This window comes from Crassostrea angulata, chromosome 3, assembly GCF_025612915.1.
Source record: "Crassostrea angulata isolate pt1a10 chromosome 3, ASM2561291v2, whole genome shotgun sequence".
Lineage (NCBI taxonomy): Eukaryota > Metazoa > Mollusca > Bivalvia > Ostreida > Ostreidae > Magallana > Magallana angulata.
The window spans coordinates 3,443,344-3,462,673 of NC_069113.1; the positions used below are offsets into that span (position 1 = coordinate 3,443,344).

The 19,330-nt window shown below is 35.4% G+C and overlaps 2 protein-coding genes across 3 annotated transcripts; both read right to left on the reverse strand.

Annotated features, from left to right (window-relative positions):
- Window positions 1-1,764: 1,764 nt before the first annotated feature.
- On the reverse strand, window positions 1,765-5,660 carry LOC128175131 (cholecystokinin receptor type A-like). Its single transcript, XM_052840550.1, has one exon. The coding sequence runs from the start codon at window positions 4,918-4,920 to the stop codon at window positions 3,808-3,810; it is 1,113 nt and encodes a 370-aa protein (XP_052696510.1). The 5' UTR covers window positions 4,921-5,660; the 3' UTR covers window positions 1,765-3,807.
- A 4,315-nt stretch (window positions 5,661-9,975) lies between these two features.
- LOC128177210 (neuropeptide S receptor-like) lies at window positions 9,976-19,330 on the reverse strand. Of its 2 annotated transcripts, XM_052843826.1 has the most exons (3): window positions 19,207-19,330; window positions 15,057-15,174; window positions 9,976-11,400 (listed from the first exon to the last, which is right to left on the reverse strand). In XM_052843826.1, the coding sequence occupies exon 3, from the start codon at window positions 11,394-11,396 to the stop codon at window positions 10,020-10,022; it is 1,377 nt and encodes a 458-aa protein (XP_052699786.1). In that variant the 5' UTR covers window positions 11,397-11,400; window positions 15,057-15,174; window positions 19,207-19,330; the 3' UTR covers window positions 9,976-10,019. The 2 variants fall into 2 exon arrangements, with proteins under 2 accessions (XP_052699786.1, XP_052699785.1); XM_052843825.1 differs by lacking the exons at window positions 15,057-15,174; window positions 19,207-19,330 and adding an exon at window positions 12,846-13,084.

Sequence of the window (19,330 nt, forward strand, 5' to 3'; positions counted from 1 at the left end):
ATGCAAGGTATGTGTAATTCTTGCTGCGCTCGCCAGAACGGTAGCACCGTAAAACATATTAATGAAGAGTGGACTATGAGAAGGGACCCATACTTAAAAAACTAGAGATGACCACATCACCATATTTTCACAGTGCCAGTGGTTTACCATTAGAAGATGACCCTGAAAATTTCAGACTTAGAAATTTTGAATTGCAAACTGCGTTCTAGAATTCTGTTCAATTTTAAATTGCGAATAGCGAACTGCGTTCCAAAAACCGATTGCCCCGAAATATTTTGGCATAGAATTTAGACGTGGATTGAGATGAATGTTGTCATTGTTGTTGTTGTAAATGTTTTGATAGGGAGTAATATTTGTTCGAATTGATTTGTATTGCTTTTACATGTTTTGCTTGTTTTGCTTTTATTTAGCTTAATTGGCTTACTAGTATTATCACTTTTATGAGTAGTACTTTGGGGGGGGGGGGGGGGGGGGGGAGGGGGGTACCATGGTATTGTTAGTTAAAAAAAAGATGACCACGATGTATGGATACTTTATTTCAAGAAAAAAAATTTATTAAGTACAATGTCCCTCTTTATTATTTCATTTTTAAAAATGATCTGAACCCGATACAAACTATCATATAAAAGATTCTTGTTTATCTCATACGTGTGGTGTATGTTACGCGTGTGATAAACCTTTGATATATCAAATGGGTGATGCTTTATCAAATACTTCCGGTCTGAACTATTTTTGACACAACCCCTCGCTTCAACCACCTATTTTCGAAGATTTGCTATATAGTACTTCCAACATCTACTACAAAAATTAATTTAAAATTGGTTTTGTCAACGATTTAAATTACAAATATGAAGGAAAACACATAACTGCGTAGCACAGGCGTCGGAACCGGGGGGCTATTGTGAGTGGGGGGGGGGGGGGTTAACCTCCCCCCCCCCCCCCCACACACACACCCCTTTTTTGCAAAGTTATTCATAACCGTAACAACAAGACCCTTTTTTCTTGTTTGTCAAGATTTTTGATTAGTTTAGCCCACTTCCAACTTTCAATTTGCTTTGTGAAGTTTATAAAACTGCAAATCCCGACGAAGCGATGAAAACAGCGCTCTGGTTGTGTTTATGTACAAGAACTTACCGAAATAATGTTTCATAAGACTTTTATTCCACCACCAGTAAGCATCCTTATTCACTATTTTCAATTTCTAATCATAAGGCTAGCCTAGTGTTTGTTTTATTAAACATCAACAACTGTTCCTCGTTCGAGTCAATTCAAACTAACGAGCATTCGCAACTTTGTGTAGGCCTATGTCAACAAACTTGATTATTCAAGTCTTCTAATCGGAATTCCATTTAATCAAGTGAATAAGCTCTTAGAAAAATTATTCAGAGCTAAAAAATTATTTAAAGGTTTATTTCAGTGAAACTTTACATTAAAACAGATAGATTTATCTCAGGAATGACGTACTAAATTGTATTGCGCAAGGTCACAACAGCCGCATAACACAACGTTGCATCATCGTTTTTAATCTTTGAAAAATAAAAACAATTCAGGTCACACAAGGGACTGTCTCAAAAGCTTCATAATATAAATCAAATTGTATGAGATAAATAGAACATCTATAATTGTGTGATTTTATATTTGCTTTATCCAACGAGTTGAAATGGTGTATATATTCGCGAGGCTTGCCGAGCGAATATTACCATTTCAACGAGTTGGATAAAGCAAATATAAAATCACACAATATAGATATCCTCTATATATCAGATGGACATTATTTCATCTCAGTGTACTTAATCAATTAAAATCCCAAGAATGGTAATAATATCTGGATTGTGTTCGTGGTCAGATTTCTCATAGTTCATATAAAATCATGTGTTACATCTTGCAGTAAAGCAGGTAAGATGATTTTGGAAGTGAAATGGTTTACTTTCATCAAGTATCAGTCACGGATCTTTCTGGCAAATAATGGCCAATAAATCTTACAGCGAGTACAAGATATAACATTTCCACTTCCATTCAAACAGTCAATAGAACGTAGCTGAATTGACCAAGATGGATTATTGGAAATTCTCTCGTAGAAATTTAAAACATCTGGCAATTGTATTTTGGGGTTGTATTTGTCAAACTAAGATGGTTGTATGTTCAATTGATATCCTATAATTAAATGTTCATGCATTATGGCAGTGAATAATCAAAATGGAAAGCATCCATAATCGATACTGATTCGTTTTTCAGAGTAATTTGATCATGGCAAGATATGTGCTCTTTCAATATATATAATTAATATGCCATTTAGAAATACAGAAGGAGGAAATTTAATTTGTGTTGAGCAATGTCTTTAGATTAACTGCAAAACGCTCACACAAAGAAAGCACATCATTTCAATGAATTGGACTTGTAAAATGTGTTAGGGTAGATTTCGTATATAGAGCCTACCTGAACACCCTGGGACAGACAGGGTTGGCCGCGGGCACTAAGAGTCGATGATATATAGAACATTTGTCATTCTGTGGACCCTGGTCACTCTTGGGAAATTAATACGAGGGTTATCCAATACTTCAGAGGGACCCGGCCCCTATGTTTGGTGGTAACATAAGACATGAAGGCCTTTCATCTGACCTTGACTAGCTACAATGGAACCACACAAAACCGAATTACAAGTTTTCAGGCAAGCTTCGTAAGCTCGGGTTTACCATCAAAATAATTAATCTTCATTTTTCTTTTCTAAACTTGTGATACTTTTTATTTCATTGCATATAGTGGCTATGTATATAGGACATTTGTCTTTTATGTATGAGATTATCTCGATAAAATTCCATCTTGAGGTTTAGTACACAAAAGGATCATTAACTATTTCCTTTGGGAGTAATGACAACCCTGATCATCCGCTTACTACATTAATCCAGGAAGAGTTCTTCAGTTCAATCATCAAATACAGGCGACTGATTATGGAGTCTCATGATCGTAGTTCTCAAATGATAACAAAAAAGTCACAATTCCATGATCGATTTTACAGTTACTAAATGCCATCTATCAAACCAGTCCCAGGTCGCACATTTTAAGTGTCTAGAATAATCAACATACTTGTATACTGAAAACTATAATCACACTATCATGTTTATTTAAATATCTTAAACATTAGATATTTACATTCAGTGTATATTTCCCCTTATGTTTGCATTGGAAATCTGCGACGTTCAAATTCCATATTAATACTCTTAGCCTATCCATGCACCATGACCACAGGTATAAACGCCATCACATTTATTATTGTAAGATTAAATGAAACCTTACATTACCAATGTGAGGAAAAATAATCATTTAATCATATATCTACTCGTTTTTAAACAAAGGATTTTTCCCTACAAAGTTTCTGGCACTAAATTTTTTGTCGCGGAATCGAACTAAATAACATGTTTATATTGCTGTTCCGTGTATGTTTCATATCCCTTACTAAGGGCGTATATAAAGGCTTTAAAGTGATAATACACAAATACTTAATGCAAATAAACATCAATATGAATATAATTATAAGCATTGAATACCTATTTTTGGATGTTGTCGGTCCTATAACACACCAATCGGTGCAGCTAACGCGGTATTCAATTTGTCTGCACAGCCTTGGTGATTACAAATATAGTCATGCCACTTAAAGAAATCACTCTAGTCAGTAAAAGACTTCGTCAAAAATAAAAAAAACACGTTTCAACTATTTTTTTTAAAGATGATAATTTTGTGCAATTGTCAATATGTGATGTAGTGTGTTGTGGTTGAACCATGGTTCAGCAAGCTTCACAGATTGATGTCTCATGACAGTGACGTAGCGATCACCCTTCTTCTCGGACAACACATCTTTTCACACTCTCTCCGGAAAAGTGAGTTAAAGAACGAGTAGATGATCGGGTTAGCACATGAGTTAATGAGATACGATCTGAGGAACACCTGATACACCACTTCACCCCCGTATGATATGTGTTCCCACTCCCCGGGATAAACAGATCGGTGAATGGCCAATGACAGGAAAGGGAGGAAGCTCAGAATGTAGGCCAAGGTCACAATAAACAACATCAAGGTTGTCTTCTCCAGTCTGAGTTTTGGGATACCCGGCGGTGTGTGTACGTCTTTAATCTTCACGTTCCTGATCACAGATAGCGAGTCCACGGTCGTACTTTCTCGGGAGGTCAAATTATTTTGAGAATTATTTGTCCTTGACAGTCGAACAAGAACGTCCTTGGAGTTGGACATATACTGCTTTCGAAACTTCCATCGTTTGTACACTGCGATTCCAATAAACGAATATAACACTGATATTACAGTAAAAATTGTGATGGTTGCAATGCTATGAAAAGCAAAATAAGAGAGAACAAATGGCGAGTTCAGGAACCTGTTCTCAACCAAGCAGTTCTTAGCGAAAACGTTGGTGTCCAACACGGTGGTAAAAGTTCCATACATGACCAGGGCAGGCCAAGTGCTAAATATAGAAACTACGAGGCAAATGACAATCCCAATGTTTGCATGACGGACACTCATGCCCCTTTTGCTGCTGCTACAGATCCTTTGGTATCTGTCTATAGCAATGACAACCATGATGAGCGCAGCGAAAGTGTTGCACAGATAGGTAAAAAACCGAGATAGTTTACAAATAATATTGAAATCAAAATTCATAGGATTTGTCATCATGGCGAGTTCTGTTGGCATGGTAATGAGACAATTAAAAAGATCAACGATTGCTAAAGATAAGATAAAAACCTTTGACGAGCCTTTTTCTTTCCAGCGGAGGTACACGTAGCAGACGAGAGAGTTTCCCGGGATCCCTATCAATAATAACACGCACGTGAACACAATAGCTGCGATGTTCTCCTGTAGTTTATGCTGGATGACGTAATCAAGCGTTATTAATGACGTAGTATTATCTTCCATTTTTAGATGTCCTAAACAACGTTTCGAATTGTTTTTATCAAATAATCTGTGGGGAGCTCCGATTCGGTGGCACTGAATCCTTTAAACATGGATCATTTTACTTGAGATGTTAAACATTTGCTCTGTCAACTAACAGCTGCGAAGACAAATGAATCCAGATGCACAAAATAAAGTAGACAACTTCACGATTATCTTTTAATTTTTCAGCAAAGTTTGCATCATTTCCTCTTTTCTTTGATGAAGCTTTGTTCTCATCACTGTAGGCGCTCGACCCAATGCCGCACAGGGAGCGAATGGGTATGTCGATTGTTATGTGAACAGATCGATACCACAGGCCGCTAATGCAACAAGGTTTTAAAAATTATTTTCCATAGCAAAGATTGATGAAATTGATCATACTCGTTTGTTTGTACATGGGCATTAATAGTGTTAAATTCCTCTGTGATTTTCTGTTAACTCAATAGGGGTCCATTAAATACTTATTGTCTTGCGCCATTGTTATTGGACACAGTCGTTCTTGGTGGACTCACGTGACACGTAGTTTTGTTTGTTTCGTTTCATCATCTACTTACTTACATCCAATAAGTATTTTCTGGCAGTCACAAGGTCACAGAACTTGACCTACGACCCCTGGTTGTTGATGTCAGGTTGAGAGTCTTCATTAAATTGTGTTGTAAACATGTCAATCGCTGGCAGACGACATCCGTGTATCAGACAGCTAAGTCGGGCAACATCTGTAGCAACCAATATATATTGTTTCATTCATCATGTTGAACTTTATCTCAAAGAATCAATAAATTATTTGCTCTGCTTGATTTTGTTCTATTGTATTCTAATAATTGACGAAAGATTTAAAGGGGCATGGTCACGATTTTGGTCAAAAATAATTTTTCCGATTTTAATATCTACGATGCCTCATAGGGCATTTTAAATAGTCAACCGAAATTGGAGTGTCATTTGTTGATTTATAGGCGAGTTACAGAGCATGGAATTCTTCGCCATGTAAACAAAGCGTTTGTTTACATTTTGAACGTTGAAGTAAAAATTTCAGTTGTAAACCTAAAACGAATGTGTTAAACGTTAGGACTTGTTTATCTATGCTTAGAATAAATAAAAAGATGGACAAATAAGCTGGAAAAGGATTTTTTGCTGGTATATTGAACCTATGTAAACAAAAAACAGGGCACAAACCTTGTTTACATGACAAAGAATTGTGAGCCCTGTATCTTGCTTATAACTCTGCGAATGATTCTCAAATTTTATTTGATCATTCGAAATGCATTTCTAAAGCATGGTAAATAATAAAAACATAAAAATAGAATTTGATCAAAATCGTGACCATGACCCTTTAAACATTTACATTGTCAATGACACATTTAGTTACTGTTATTTTTGTGAAACAGACTAAGCGATTTGTTTCTTCTTCCAACTTTCTACTGTTTAGTGTAATGTTTAACACTGGTGAATTAAATCGACTTTCTCTCTAAATGAGTGGGACTTCATTGTGAAAACTCCTGAGATTGTATTTGTCAAATTACTTCTATCAATTGTAATCATATGTAGCAAAACACTGAGATACATCGATCTAGGAATTCCAATAATTGGCCACTATTTTTTCATCCAATTTCTAATGAATTTCAATGCATTCTGATATAATTAATTATGTTCAAGCTCAGATCTAATCTCACAACAGATGGTATTTCGCACAATATCCTTCCCGTGTCAGTATATGCAAAACTATTTCCTCCCATATTTTCTAGCTCTGGGCATGTCGTCCTTACAATAAAATCTGGAATCGGTAATGCAACAAAGCTCTGGGTTTAAACAAAATTCAGAATACTGTACAAATGTAGTTTCTAAACTTGCAGGTTGTAAATGTACACACATTTACTGTAATATTCTATATCTTAACAACTGTCAATGTTGATGAAAAAAGTAACACCGATGTTAACTCCTTCTTAAATCGGGAAATTTCCTTTTCAGATATATCGAAGCAGGCACTTTTTGCAGGTAAACGAATCTGACATCCAACCACGAGATTTAACTTCTGTATTGAAAAAACAGCAAGTTTTTATTCTTTCTTTATTTTACAGAGCAACTTTAGCAACATTTCTATATTAAAGAAGCTTTGGTTATAAGAAAGATTTTACAGTGTATTGTAACAGATGATTCCTGTTAATGGAGAGAAAAGGGGCGCATTGAGAGGTATTTAAAGGAAAGGTTGTAAAATTATCAGCAGCAATTGGACATAGTCTTTATTGTGGAAATGTCTTCTTTTTATGGGACCACAAGACACTCAAACTAAATCTGAAACCCATCCGTTCAGAAGCGACAATGGGCTCAATTTCAGGTATGTCTTGAGCACTTAAATATTTTTTGATTTCCGTCTTTCACGTTTTTCTTTGAGAAATACTTCAATTTCTTAAACTTCTATCGGTGGAATTTTGAGAGTCACAATAAAGGAAAAGGTATTAGATATATTTCTGGACTAAGATTTTTAAGTGGCTGAGTGGGGTGTCGCTAAATATTTTCCTGACAAGAAAAAAAAGAAAGAAAACACACCCTTTCCTCACTTTCAAATGGTCAGTATTTCTTACTTTGGGTTTAACGTATTGAAGTAGATCCCATTTTCATATTTCTGAGAGAGCATTCCCAGTGTTGAGCGTTAAACGTATGGAACTAAGCACACTGCAATTGTCCCAGGGGCCCGTTTCACGCCCGTTTCACAAAGCATACTTAGGACTAAGAACTTTTCCTAAGTTCATTACTTATCCATTTCACTATTCCAGTCGTATCTTATGAAATTCTCAAGTTATGTCTTAACCTTAAGAAATTAGGAACAAACTTAACGTGGCGACTGTTTATGTCTCATTGAAATAAATTATATCCACATTTAAGTTGAACAAAAATGCCACAATACACATATTGACCTTTTTTCATTTTACTTTTTAAACTTTTAAGCTATCAAAATATACATATATTTCTTAAATTAATTTCTTTGGTGTAGAATTTAGCATTTGCCTTTATATACCAAAATTTATTAATTATACCATTTGCACAGTTACAATTTTTTTTTTACAATTTTTTTTATATTATCTGGTCGCACGCGTATTTGTATAGCAGGTATAGGTATAGCAAATGCAGTGATAAATATTGAATTATACATGCCCGAGAATCATTGATCCGCTAAGCAGTTTGTTAAAAAAAGGAATAAATACTAAATAGATAATCAATTACAGAATGACTGGATGATTTGTCCTATATCCATCCACGAAGTAGGGTTTTCTTTTTCGGGAGAAATTATAGGTGGTTTTTTTTTTTGGGGGGGGGGTCATTTGATTTTTTGTTAGGGAGGGGGTAGGGGTGACCGGGAAGTGGTTTAGGAATGTCGATGCTAAATTCTCAATGTGAATACTGTTTTGTTCAGAAATGTTTGCCTTTTATTCTCGCTTCTTCTATCAGCCATTATGCATTTATTTGCAATGTTGTTGTTTTTTGTAAATTAAAAACATCCTATTTTTATATCAACTATAACAAGAGAACACGCATTACATTGAGCATAGTTCAAAAGTTTCACATATCGCCATTCTAAATCTTACTTGTCACTGAATGTGACCATTGTATTCCATTTGGAATATAAGGTATGATATAGTAATATCATAAAAATTGAATTTCTCAACTAACATTGTAATTTAGGAATATCTGTATATGTTAATACAGGCTATTTATAATGGACCAAGTAGACAAAAAATGCACTCGATTATTTATAAAGAATAACAGGAGTTCTAGTTGGGACTAATGTTTTTACTGATTCAAGCGGTCATATCCGAATAATATTTGAAATAAATAAATATATGTACTAGCAGCAAAAAACAAAAAAAGATACTACGATCAACGCATTCTCTCTCAAATTCAAAAAGTACCGTTTAAAAAAATATTCGGGTTTATTACTCATATATGCATGTGAACTTTGTTTATACACAATTTTAGTGCATAACCATAGACACTACACTGTTGATACTCTATTTACAGATTTTACTTTTCTAATTTGTTCTAGGTGAATAAGGAAATGAATTTTTACATTCACTTACAAAGTTAACATTTGTGTCATATTAGTTTAAAAGTAGTTTAAATGATGGATGTGAATTTAGTACTAACAATATAATATGAACGTGGCTTACAAAAGTCATTGCAAAGAAAGTTTTGTGAAACAGCTATGAAAAATCTAAATCTTAGGAACTTCCAAAGTTATATCTTAGGCATATCTTAAGTTCTATCTTTGGAAACATCTTCGGATTGTGAAACGGGCTCTTCAGCGTAGCATAGTATAGTGTAGCAAAGGTATGAACCAGACTTATGTTACGGTGTGAAACTCTATCTTTCGGACTATTTTTAATTATTGTGTAAATTAACTTTTTCGGACTTTGTGTTAATTGTTACAAAAACTTTTCATCTATTTCGACAACTGTTTTATAAACGTTATAAATTCCGCGCAGCATTAATCCTACCTGAGGCACAATCAGTGATGGACAGCTAATCTTTTAATTGACTTCTGTTTATGTTTATTGACACTTAAGCTTCTTTCATCTTATTAATCCTTTTGTACATGCTGCTAAAATGTCTCGAGTTACTCGATAGCTGTTTGATAATTGATTTACTTACATCTGTACTTATAATATTAATCCTTCATTGTGTTATTCCATTGTTCATTATATATTATTCGGAATTGTAAATTATAGTCAGTTGGAATCAGACCTTCGGTGCTGATGCATACCAAACTCATGTAAAAGTAAAATTCATGTAAAGTCTATATAAAGGTCTAAAAACTTGGCTTGTTGGAGGTTTCATGAGGCTGGGTCCAACAACAAGAGAATAAGCTCACGGTTGGCCCAGTATTAGTACTGTACGGGGGAGAGGAGAGAGCCCCGTAATACATATCACAAATCACAATAAAGCTATATTGTTGATGCATGAAATCTCTCTCTCTCTCTCTCTCTCTCTCTCTCTCTCTCTCTCTCAAATAAAATACTTTGGTCAATGATATATCAACACAAATATATTTTATATTTTATGTATCAACAAAATTTACATTTTAACAGCTAGTTTTTACGGAACAGCTTCTTGAAGAGGTATGCGCACTCTTTCCTGAAGAGATCGTTACAGAATGAGTAAATGATTGGATTAATGGCACAGTTCAGCAGGTAGGAACGTAAAATGACGTTGAACGCCATCTTTTCCGATCGCGTCATGGTCCTGAACGCGTCTTTGTGAATTGTTCTATGAAACACTATCCCAAGAAACGGCGTGAAGCAGATCACGTACAGCAGGGTCACCAGGAACAACATTATGGTGGTTTTACTCACGCGTCGGAAGCGCCTGTCCGTCACGGATTTTCGCGCTTTTTTCAGGGTGTCGGAGGTTGTCTTGAGGACCACTTTAATGGCGCCCGGTGCTGGCGGGATGTCGTCCTTTGACCCGTTCTCCGGCCGTCTTTTTTTGCCTTTCAATGGCTGTAACTCTCGCTCGGAATTCTTTGCTCCTTTACAGTTTCCCAAGTAAAATTGATCGTCTTCATCCGTGAATTCTGAAATTGACGTCACAGAGCACGATTTTGAACGAAACGTCCGGAGTCTACAGACCTTTATACCCACTAGTAAATAGATTACAGTCAGAATCAGAAATATGATGACAGTGCAAACTCCGTTAAACACGAAGAATACTAATGGGTAGACAGTGACATCAAATTTATCTTGTATTTGACACAGTTTTAGGGCAACTGTTCGGGAGACAGGAAAACTCTTTGTTCCATACAGTACGAGGGCGGGCCACAGGAACACAACAGCCACGCCCATCGCGCAGAAGATGACGATTTTGGCGGTTCTTGTCGTCATTGGTTTACTGAGAGGTCTACAAATGCGCTGGTACCTGTCCACTGCGATAGCTATGAGAACCAGTCCACTGGCCGTGTTGCACCCGTAAGTCGCGAAGCGGGTCACCTTACAGAGGACCGGGAAGTCAAACAATATAGGGCGTGTCAACAGCGCGATCTCCATGGGATACGTCACAAGGCAGTTCACTAGGTCCAGTATGGCTAAGCCTAGGATAAACGTTCGAGTGGAACTTCTCCCCCATTTCTGGGTGTATACATACAAAACAACAGAGTTCCCAGGAAGTCCAATGATGAGAAGTAAAACTGTGTAGACCAGCGCCGGGGTGTTAAGGGGGACTTCCCGGGCATTCAAGTCCTCGGCCGTCAGTACCACTACGTCATTTCCGGGGGTAGTAAGGCGCCTGGCTAGGTCAAATGTGGACCCAGACCCATTATAATAGTCAGTCCCTGGTGTGTTAACCGGTGTAGTTAAGGCCTGTCCACCGAGAGTCGTTAAGCTGTTGCTTCCAACCACAGTGGTCCAGTCCATGGTAGACCCTGTAGCGGCTACAGACTGGGCGAGGTCTGTTAATTCTGTCCAGTTCATCTCTCTGGGATAAAAATAAAATGCAAAGGCTTAATAGTGCATTTAAGCATGTCGTAAAAATGTTATAATTATGACCATATATAACTCGGCGGAAGTTGCAGAATAATTCGCGCTGCCTCAATGATAATTTCATTACAGGCCTTTACGACATGATACAATGCATATGATTATTCAATTGATCTATCATGCACTTTCAGTCAATTGTTATTTGTTAAGCGCAATGAGACTTATTTTTATACGTTATTTCAATATTCCATAACTGTACACTGGCTTTAATGATATGTGTACTATATATTTTATCTAAAACGTCTATGCAAAAGAACAAAACTACAATGAACAGTACTCAGATAAATGCATTACTTTTTTCATAACCAATCAAAGCATTGATTTATATACATGTATTTAAAACATCTTTTAAAAACGATAATTAAGCAAGAGTATGCAGTAAAAACTTATTTTGCCCTTAAATAGAATATTTCAATAAACAGACTTGGTTTTTAGTTATAAGGGCTATTTAGCATCCAAACTCTTGACGTCTTTAAGTGACCCCCAGTTTAAACTGGAGGTCCCTGACGACCCCTAGGTACTTCAAACAACTAGGCGAGATTTCCGGAAATCTGGTTGTTAGAGAGGGAGCAGGCTACGTAGTGTTCTTTATTGTTAAACCTTAGCACACTTAAAAACGCTACTAGATCTTACAATTTTTACACTGTTGATTAGAGTATGCAAGCCGTAATTATAGAGCTCTACGATTTGATACAAAGTTTAAACACATTCACAAATAATTCTTAGTGTATCGTACATTTCTAGCAATATACACATTTCCAATGCTAGCGTTTACTTAGTTAGCAGGTATTGGTATCGTTTTAATATACTATAGGGGATACCCTTGATGGTAGATACTTTGCAGATCATAAGTCGAAAGTCTTGATAAAGACTTTAATACGCCTTTTAAATTGATACTATTGATGTAAGCTTTTATACAGAGTATTCAATGAGTGGAAAGTCTTGATGTCGTATTGGTGGATACGTTACAGATTACAAGGGAACAGTATTCATAAATGATTTGATACACAGTACAAGTAGATACTAATGATATTTAAGCCTTTGTACAAAGTACACAGGGTAACCTTTCATGAAGGATCACCTTGGTGGTAGGTTATCGGTAGATAGTCTTGATAAAGTTCCGATAAAAATTGGTCAATAGTCTCAGACTTTAATTCAAGGTACCAAGTATCCTGAAGTGCACTGACAGTTGGAGGGAACTCTATGACGATAGTGAGAATGCAATTGCAATTTTTTATGTTCAGAATAATCGAATATTTAGCTCTAAAGAAAGATAATTTTTTGCCTTCATTTATTGTTTACATCTGCGGTTTCATCAGTTTTATGCAAAAATAACAGTTTATGAATTCTATTAAAATAAAATGATGATTAAAATGTCCCTACCTTGTTATTTATGTAGGCAGTTGGACACAATGATTTCAAAAACACCGTATGCAAACCATACAGCGAATGAAGCCCGTTTTCTTTAAATATAAAAAAAAAAGTTAACGCATGTTTAAAACAGTTGTCGGATATGTTTATGTGCCAGGAAGGAAATGGTCCATAAGTAGCCGTTAACACATCATGAGGTGGCAAGTTTCCGAGGTTTTTCCCTCTGATAAACCGCTTCCCTTGAAGAAGAAAAAAACTAATTGTAGGCAAATACACCGGGAAGGTAGCGTGCACTGCCTGGTTTCACGTGGTCCCTATGCCGTATACTAGAGTATCAACAGGGCCCCCACAGCTTAGAGTTCATATGTTACGGGACCCCTAGGGCCGGAATTCGGACACAGGGAGCACCTGGCAGATAGTATCACATGTTTACACCTGTGTAAATCGTTGGTTGACCCCCATGGCTATAGTTTTAATTGATATATATGGGTTAATTTTTGTTTGATACTAGTAGTTAAATCTTACGAAATCAATATTATTTTGGCTGAACAAGTAAGCATCAGTTAACTTGAAACAAATACTGTGGTTCCTTCAATTGTTTTTTAAAAGAGTCTTCTATATTGTATTGATTCAATTCTATTCGAGAAACAGAATATATAAAGAATTGCGTTAATTGTCAACACTCGCAAAATTTAAAGGAATAGCAATTTGATTCAAACTTTAGGAGTTCATATTACAAATATTCATAATGCAAAAAAATATTCATATTACAAATATTCAGATTGCAAAAACTATTTGCCATTAGTAGTGTTAAATTAAGAGATAATGTAAAAATTATGTCCTTGAAGCCATTCTCACTAACTAGGTTGGTAATTCTGACCGATTTCGCAATACAAACAGAATGGCAGTAGGAAGATGAAAGAGCCACACGTCTGTTCAGGAACCGCCGTAATTGACAAATCTTCAGATCGCGTCACTTTTATCAGCTGTAAATGTTTTACAGGCACGTGGAAGGGTTTTGAGTTTTATTGACGGCTCCAAAGACTTTGTATACATATCAAAGCTTCTAATTGAAATAAAAGAGTCTTTGGGTTTTAAAGGTGTAGTTATGCTTTTTCCAGAAACTGCTCGCTTTTTAGGTTAAATTACATTCCCGTATAATGCGTTTTTATTGAACAATTATTACGGTTTTCAAATTACAGGCCTTGAAAGTGCTGGATTCTATCGAGCAATGGAAAAATCAGTCAGGATACTACTGGAGGGAGCTGATTTGCATAAAGTATAGCTTATTGTGTGACCAATTCGGAGCATTGCTGACTTTGTACATATCTTTTATGTACATGTAGAAATAATCTCCTTGCAATATTCGTACTTGCTTACGTTTTCTTTTTTTGAATATCTATTTTAAACCAACAATCTTAATTACCAACTTGTGGTTTTTTAAAGGATGAATAAAGTGAAATGTCAGAATGGTTTTTGTAACCTAAAAAATAATTAGTTTTATCTTCAGTTCAGTAAATTCAACTTAACTCTTAACACCCCCCCCCCCCCCCGCGGTTTTTTTTTTTCATTTTACACGACAAGGCGCATCATCCCCAGCAATGTCGTTAGTTTTAGCAAATATACTATATTCATATAATTTTTGTGACATTTTAATTTTAAACATATAATTGAAATACTAATGTTGTTAGCATCGGTTTACTTCTTATGAGAATTATTTTATATTGCGGATCAATCCTTGTAAATGAGTGCCGAGGTCTGCACCACGTAACATACATACACCCCCCAAACAAATGAAATTACTTGGTCATGCGGAGATGCTTAAGTATTTCCCATGTTAAACGTCAATTAAAACATACTAATTCAATAAAATGTCTTAATCCGAGAAAGCAAAGCATTAGGAATATTGAGAGTTTATGTGCTGTTTCTCTGCTGGTGTTCGCTTGCTGAAAACGAATTTGTACAGGTGAAATCAAACAGTTACAACTTACTTTTTCTTTACTGAATCTTGTTTTATCCGTTAAATCGCGCTTAAAAATTGCCTTTATGGTCCTATAAATTGATTTAGCATAATTCATAAATGTTGACCAAAATAGCTAAGGTTTGCTTCCTGGACAAGGGTTTGTTAAAAATTATGTTTATTTACTATTAATTGGTTTAACACAATTCATACATTCAATAAAATAAATGCATTGTTCTATTGAAAATGAAAAAGTTACATACCTTCGTCATTGGCTTCACTTGCAAAAAGAGTATGGCAAAAGCGTGAAGCCAGTACCCAGAGGTGATATCTCCCTCACTCTACAGATTGTTCCTGATTCACCTCGCCGGAACCTTTATCCTGCAACAGTAAGACAAATTGTTTATTCGAGATGAGGGCGGTAAATCTCGGCCTGCCAGTGAAGGATCAGTAGACAACACGCGACTGCCCAGATCCCGAGTAAGATCTCCATCCAGAGCATCCCAGACCATCATTTCTGATATTGTTGACTATTTTCCGTGAAATTAAATTGGATCAATGGATAAGACCATAGCCAATGAGGCAGTGGACGCAAACAATGTTTTTTTTTCTGTTTGTTTTTGAGTCGTTGATCTATATCTACTCACCAAAAGACATAGTGATCGTTACATTGGAACTTATTGGTACTGATCTTCTGTCTTTGGGGTTAAATCATAACATCGATTGTTTCGGTTATTAGTGATGGTCAACCTTGATATCAAAAAGCGACCTTCTTGCTACTATACTATACTCACTCCTCATTCAAAACATTTACACAATATAACAACTTTTCGTTATAGATATATTATTAAGATTTACTATGAAAACAAAGCTGTTCCCCAAACGTTCTGTGAAGAAATAGATAATAAATACAGCGATACAATATGGTGTAATTTTTTTTACCACGGATCTGCTAGAGCGATCGCCCGATACAGGCTTCTAGTGATTGATGTTAATGTTTCTGGATTTTATAATACTGATCTTTGCTTGGTTTAAACGGTAAATTTCTTATTTTGACAGCTTCAACGGCAGAATTGTTTTTGGCACTTAAAACGCTTAATCATTAGACTTTTTACGTAATTGGCATGGTAATGGCCGCAGCCGTTTTCTTCGAAGATTTGTTTTATTCGGTTTTGTACGTGTGTATAATGTGGCAACGGGTGTTTTAGCGGAATGCTGCTTTTTTAAATCTGAGTTATTGCATTGATAATGGCTGTTTATAAAAACCATGGGGTAAAAGTTGGAAAGTGATGCCATATAAAGCCTCAACATGCCTCATGTGGAGTTAAACTGTACTCGGTCATCAACGATCGAGACAGAAAAACCCACCAGGTCAGTTACTAATCTAATTAACGTTTTCCACAAACGTTCATTAAGCAAAGTTTGATTGCCACTTTGAGTTTATATTTCTAAAAGAGAATCTAACCTACAAAAGTATATAAAGTTAAATGTGACATTGTACAATCTTAATATTTTTTATCGATTATTATCATTAATTTGTTTATTTAGAGCACCGATTTTAGGATCTGAATGTAATGACTATAACAATAAGATCAAATTGTCGACGTACAGGTCCACCTAGTTAGATGAGTTACAAAAGAGTGTCAAAAGCAGTTTAATTTCGCTAAAGGGAATCTGAAGATGCCAATCCTTCGGTGTCTTTTGCAGGAATGATCGTTTCCTCGGTGCCAATATGATGAATTAGGTTGACGGGAAATCGCCATCTTTTGTCGGTACGATCCGTCTCTATCACGGAGGCAATGAATAAATCGGTAATAAACAACAGTGGGGGGAATTTGTCATCTCAGTTCCTCCACTCTGGGCATCACTGCTATAATTAAAATCCCATGGAGAGATGTATTTACCAGAGAAATATTACATAAAAAATGAAAATCTGTCCTTTTTTCCGCTAAATGACTGGAATAGATGGAACGGTATATTGCTTTTCTTTAATATCCGAAATCATGGGATGATGAACCAACGAAGAATATTAACGTCTTTGTTTTACTGCCATAATGATTGTTTGTATCTTATATTACTTTGGTGAGATTAAATTGTTAGATGAGAATAAAAAGAAATAATGATGGGGAAACAATTTTATAAGTTTCCGTAAAGCAATATTATAGTAACCCCCAGATCCCAGTTAATATATTCTGCTTATTTAGAGCAGATGTCTACTCAAGAAAGTTTGTATTTGACAAAGTGTATACTTAAAGTTATAGGAAAGGGTGCATGTCTGTTATGAGACCACCAATGAACATTGGATTAAATTCTGTGAGGAATTTGGGGCAGTAGATTGAAACAATGGCACTACAGGGCGATTTGATCCTGAAACTTTTCATATCCATATTATCCATTTTTCGAAATATTGGTAACTGCTTTGTATGAAGATGATCCCAATTTGAGCGTTCAGCTTCCGAACAAAATCACGTGCCTCTCCATTGTAACGTCAATTACATTTAATTTCATAAAAAGTGAAAAGAGTGGTAAATTTTAATGGTGAGACTGCTCTTAAATGTAAGATGCTCATCTATAATAACGATAAACAATGGAAACACACATATTGAAAATATAACGAACAAATCCCTTCCAGTTGTCTTTCTTTAAAGTTCTTGTTGAATGATCAGAAATACTTAAATGATTATATTATTAAAAAGCATCGAGTTTTTAATGCGAGTACATGTATTGGTATTGAACTCAAGACCAACATTGTACGAAATCATCATGATTGATAATCTGTATAATCTGTATACAGCTTTATATTTTGTTGGAAAGCAAAGCATAAAAAAGTAGTGTAAAAGACTATTTCAAAATAATTTTGATTTTTTTAAACATAAAACACGTTATTGAGCGAAATTATTGATAAACCTTGTGTTCACCAAGATTTTTTTCTCATCATATTAATGATTATTCTCGTTTTATGAAGAAAAAAAACATGGGGTACGCTGAATTATACATGTAATCCCGTGAGATCACTTAGTGAACTCAATACCCAGGCATCATGTGGGTCGGTTTTTACTGTTCACTTTGTTAATTTAATAAGTAATGTTGTCTTTTTTTTTCAGAATCAATTTAGCTATAACATTAGCTGTTACGACACGAGGCAGTGAAGGTGAATTGAATGCACGCCACTTTGTTTCCGTGTGGGGTAGTGTTTGAAAGGTAAAGCTGTCAATTAAAAAAGTAGTCTCAATAGTATCGATAACTGTTAATATAAAACATGTTGGTAAGATAATACACTAATGAATGGTCCGTCCGTATCGGGGGTTTTGTCATAACGGTAAGATGATACAAAAATCAATGCCTATCACTGGTAACTCGGTGTCTATAGAATGTTGTAGCTCTCGACTTACTAATTTATGACACATTGTAACGAAGAAGGATACCAATTCAGCGCTAGCCCACAAATATTCTCACATGGTAGCGACAGAGTACATGCATCGGTCCATACAATGTACTTGTATCTCAAATGATAGCTTTAAAGTCTGGATCAGTTCTTCAGTCCGACTTCTCTGGCCAAATTATTTATCGTCATCATCATCATCATCATCATCATCTTCATCATTAGTGCAATATCTGAAGTCTTCGTCAATTTCTTACAGAGTTGGTAGTTGGTTTGATGTATATCGAATCAGGAGGCCGAGTGGTTAGCAAATTACCCTTCAGATCTACATTATAATAATGTTTAGCTATTTTATAAAAATTGCCTTTTTAAGAAACATCCCCTATATTTTAACTTTGAAATTGCAGTATTTTCCAATGTCATAATACAAAGCTCTTCTTCTCGCGGAGATCGGTTTGGTCTTAAAATGACCACGATCATCCATCCCTATATTGCAGGAATGTTCTCTATTGTTGATTTCATGATCCTTACTTACAGGATTTGGCGATTTTTTTTAAGTTCTCAGTTAATTAATAACCATTACGCATAGATATGTTTTATATTAGAACAGCCAAAGGTATCGGATCATCGTGTAAACCAGACAATGATTCCCCGTCATCTTACGGCGCCTATGTCAGACATCCTCACACGACTGTTCCAATGAAATTCTTTATATATATAATTTATCAGTAATTTTTTTTCAAAGTACCAGGCAGATGCATTATACTATTTAATAGTAGTTTTATCTTGATACAATGCCAATTTAGTTTTCAGTGTTTTTTTTAGGAATACCAAAATATAGTTATTATTTTTCCCTTTCTGTACACGATTAAACAAATCTCATGCAACCATTAGAACAACATCAGTTTAATATACTGGTATAATAAATTAATATTACGATAAACGAAAAGGGATAAATTTTAGTTTGTTGTCGTCATTTTATATTTTCCTTTCATCAAAGAAATCAATCATCATATCATAAAAGTACTCACCTGATTGTTAAATAGTCTTGTGGACTGGTACAAAAACACAAAAAGGCTCTTATAAACCGATAAAGGGCGTTTCCTATTGGAGTCACGTGGTATCCAATATTGACAGCATCTCCTTAAGTTTTTT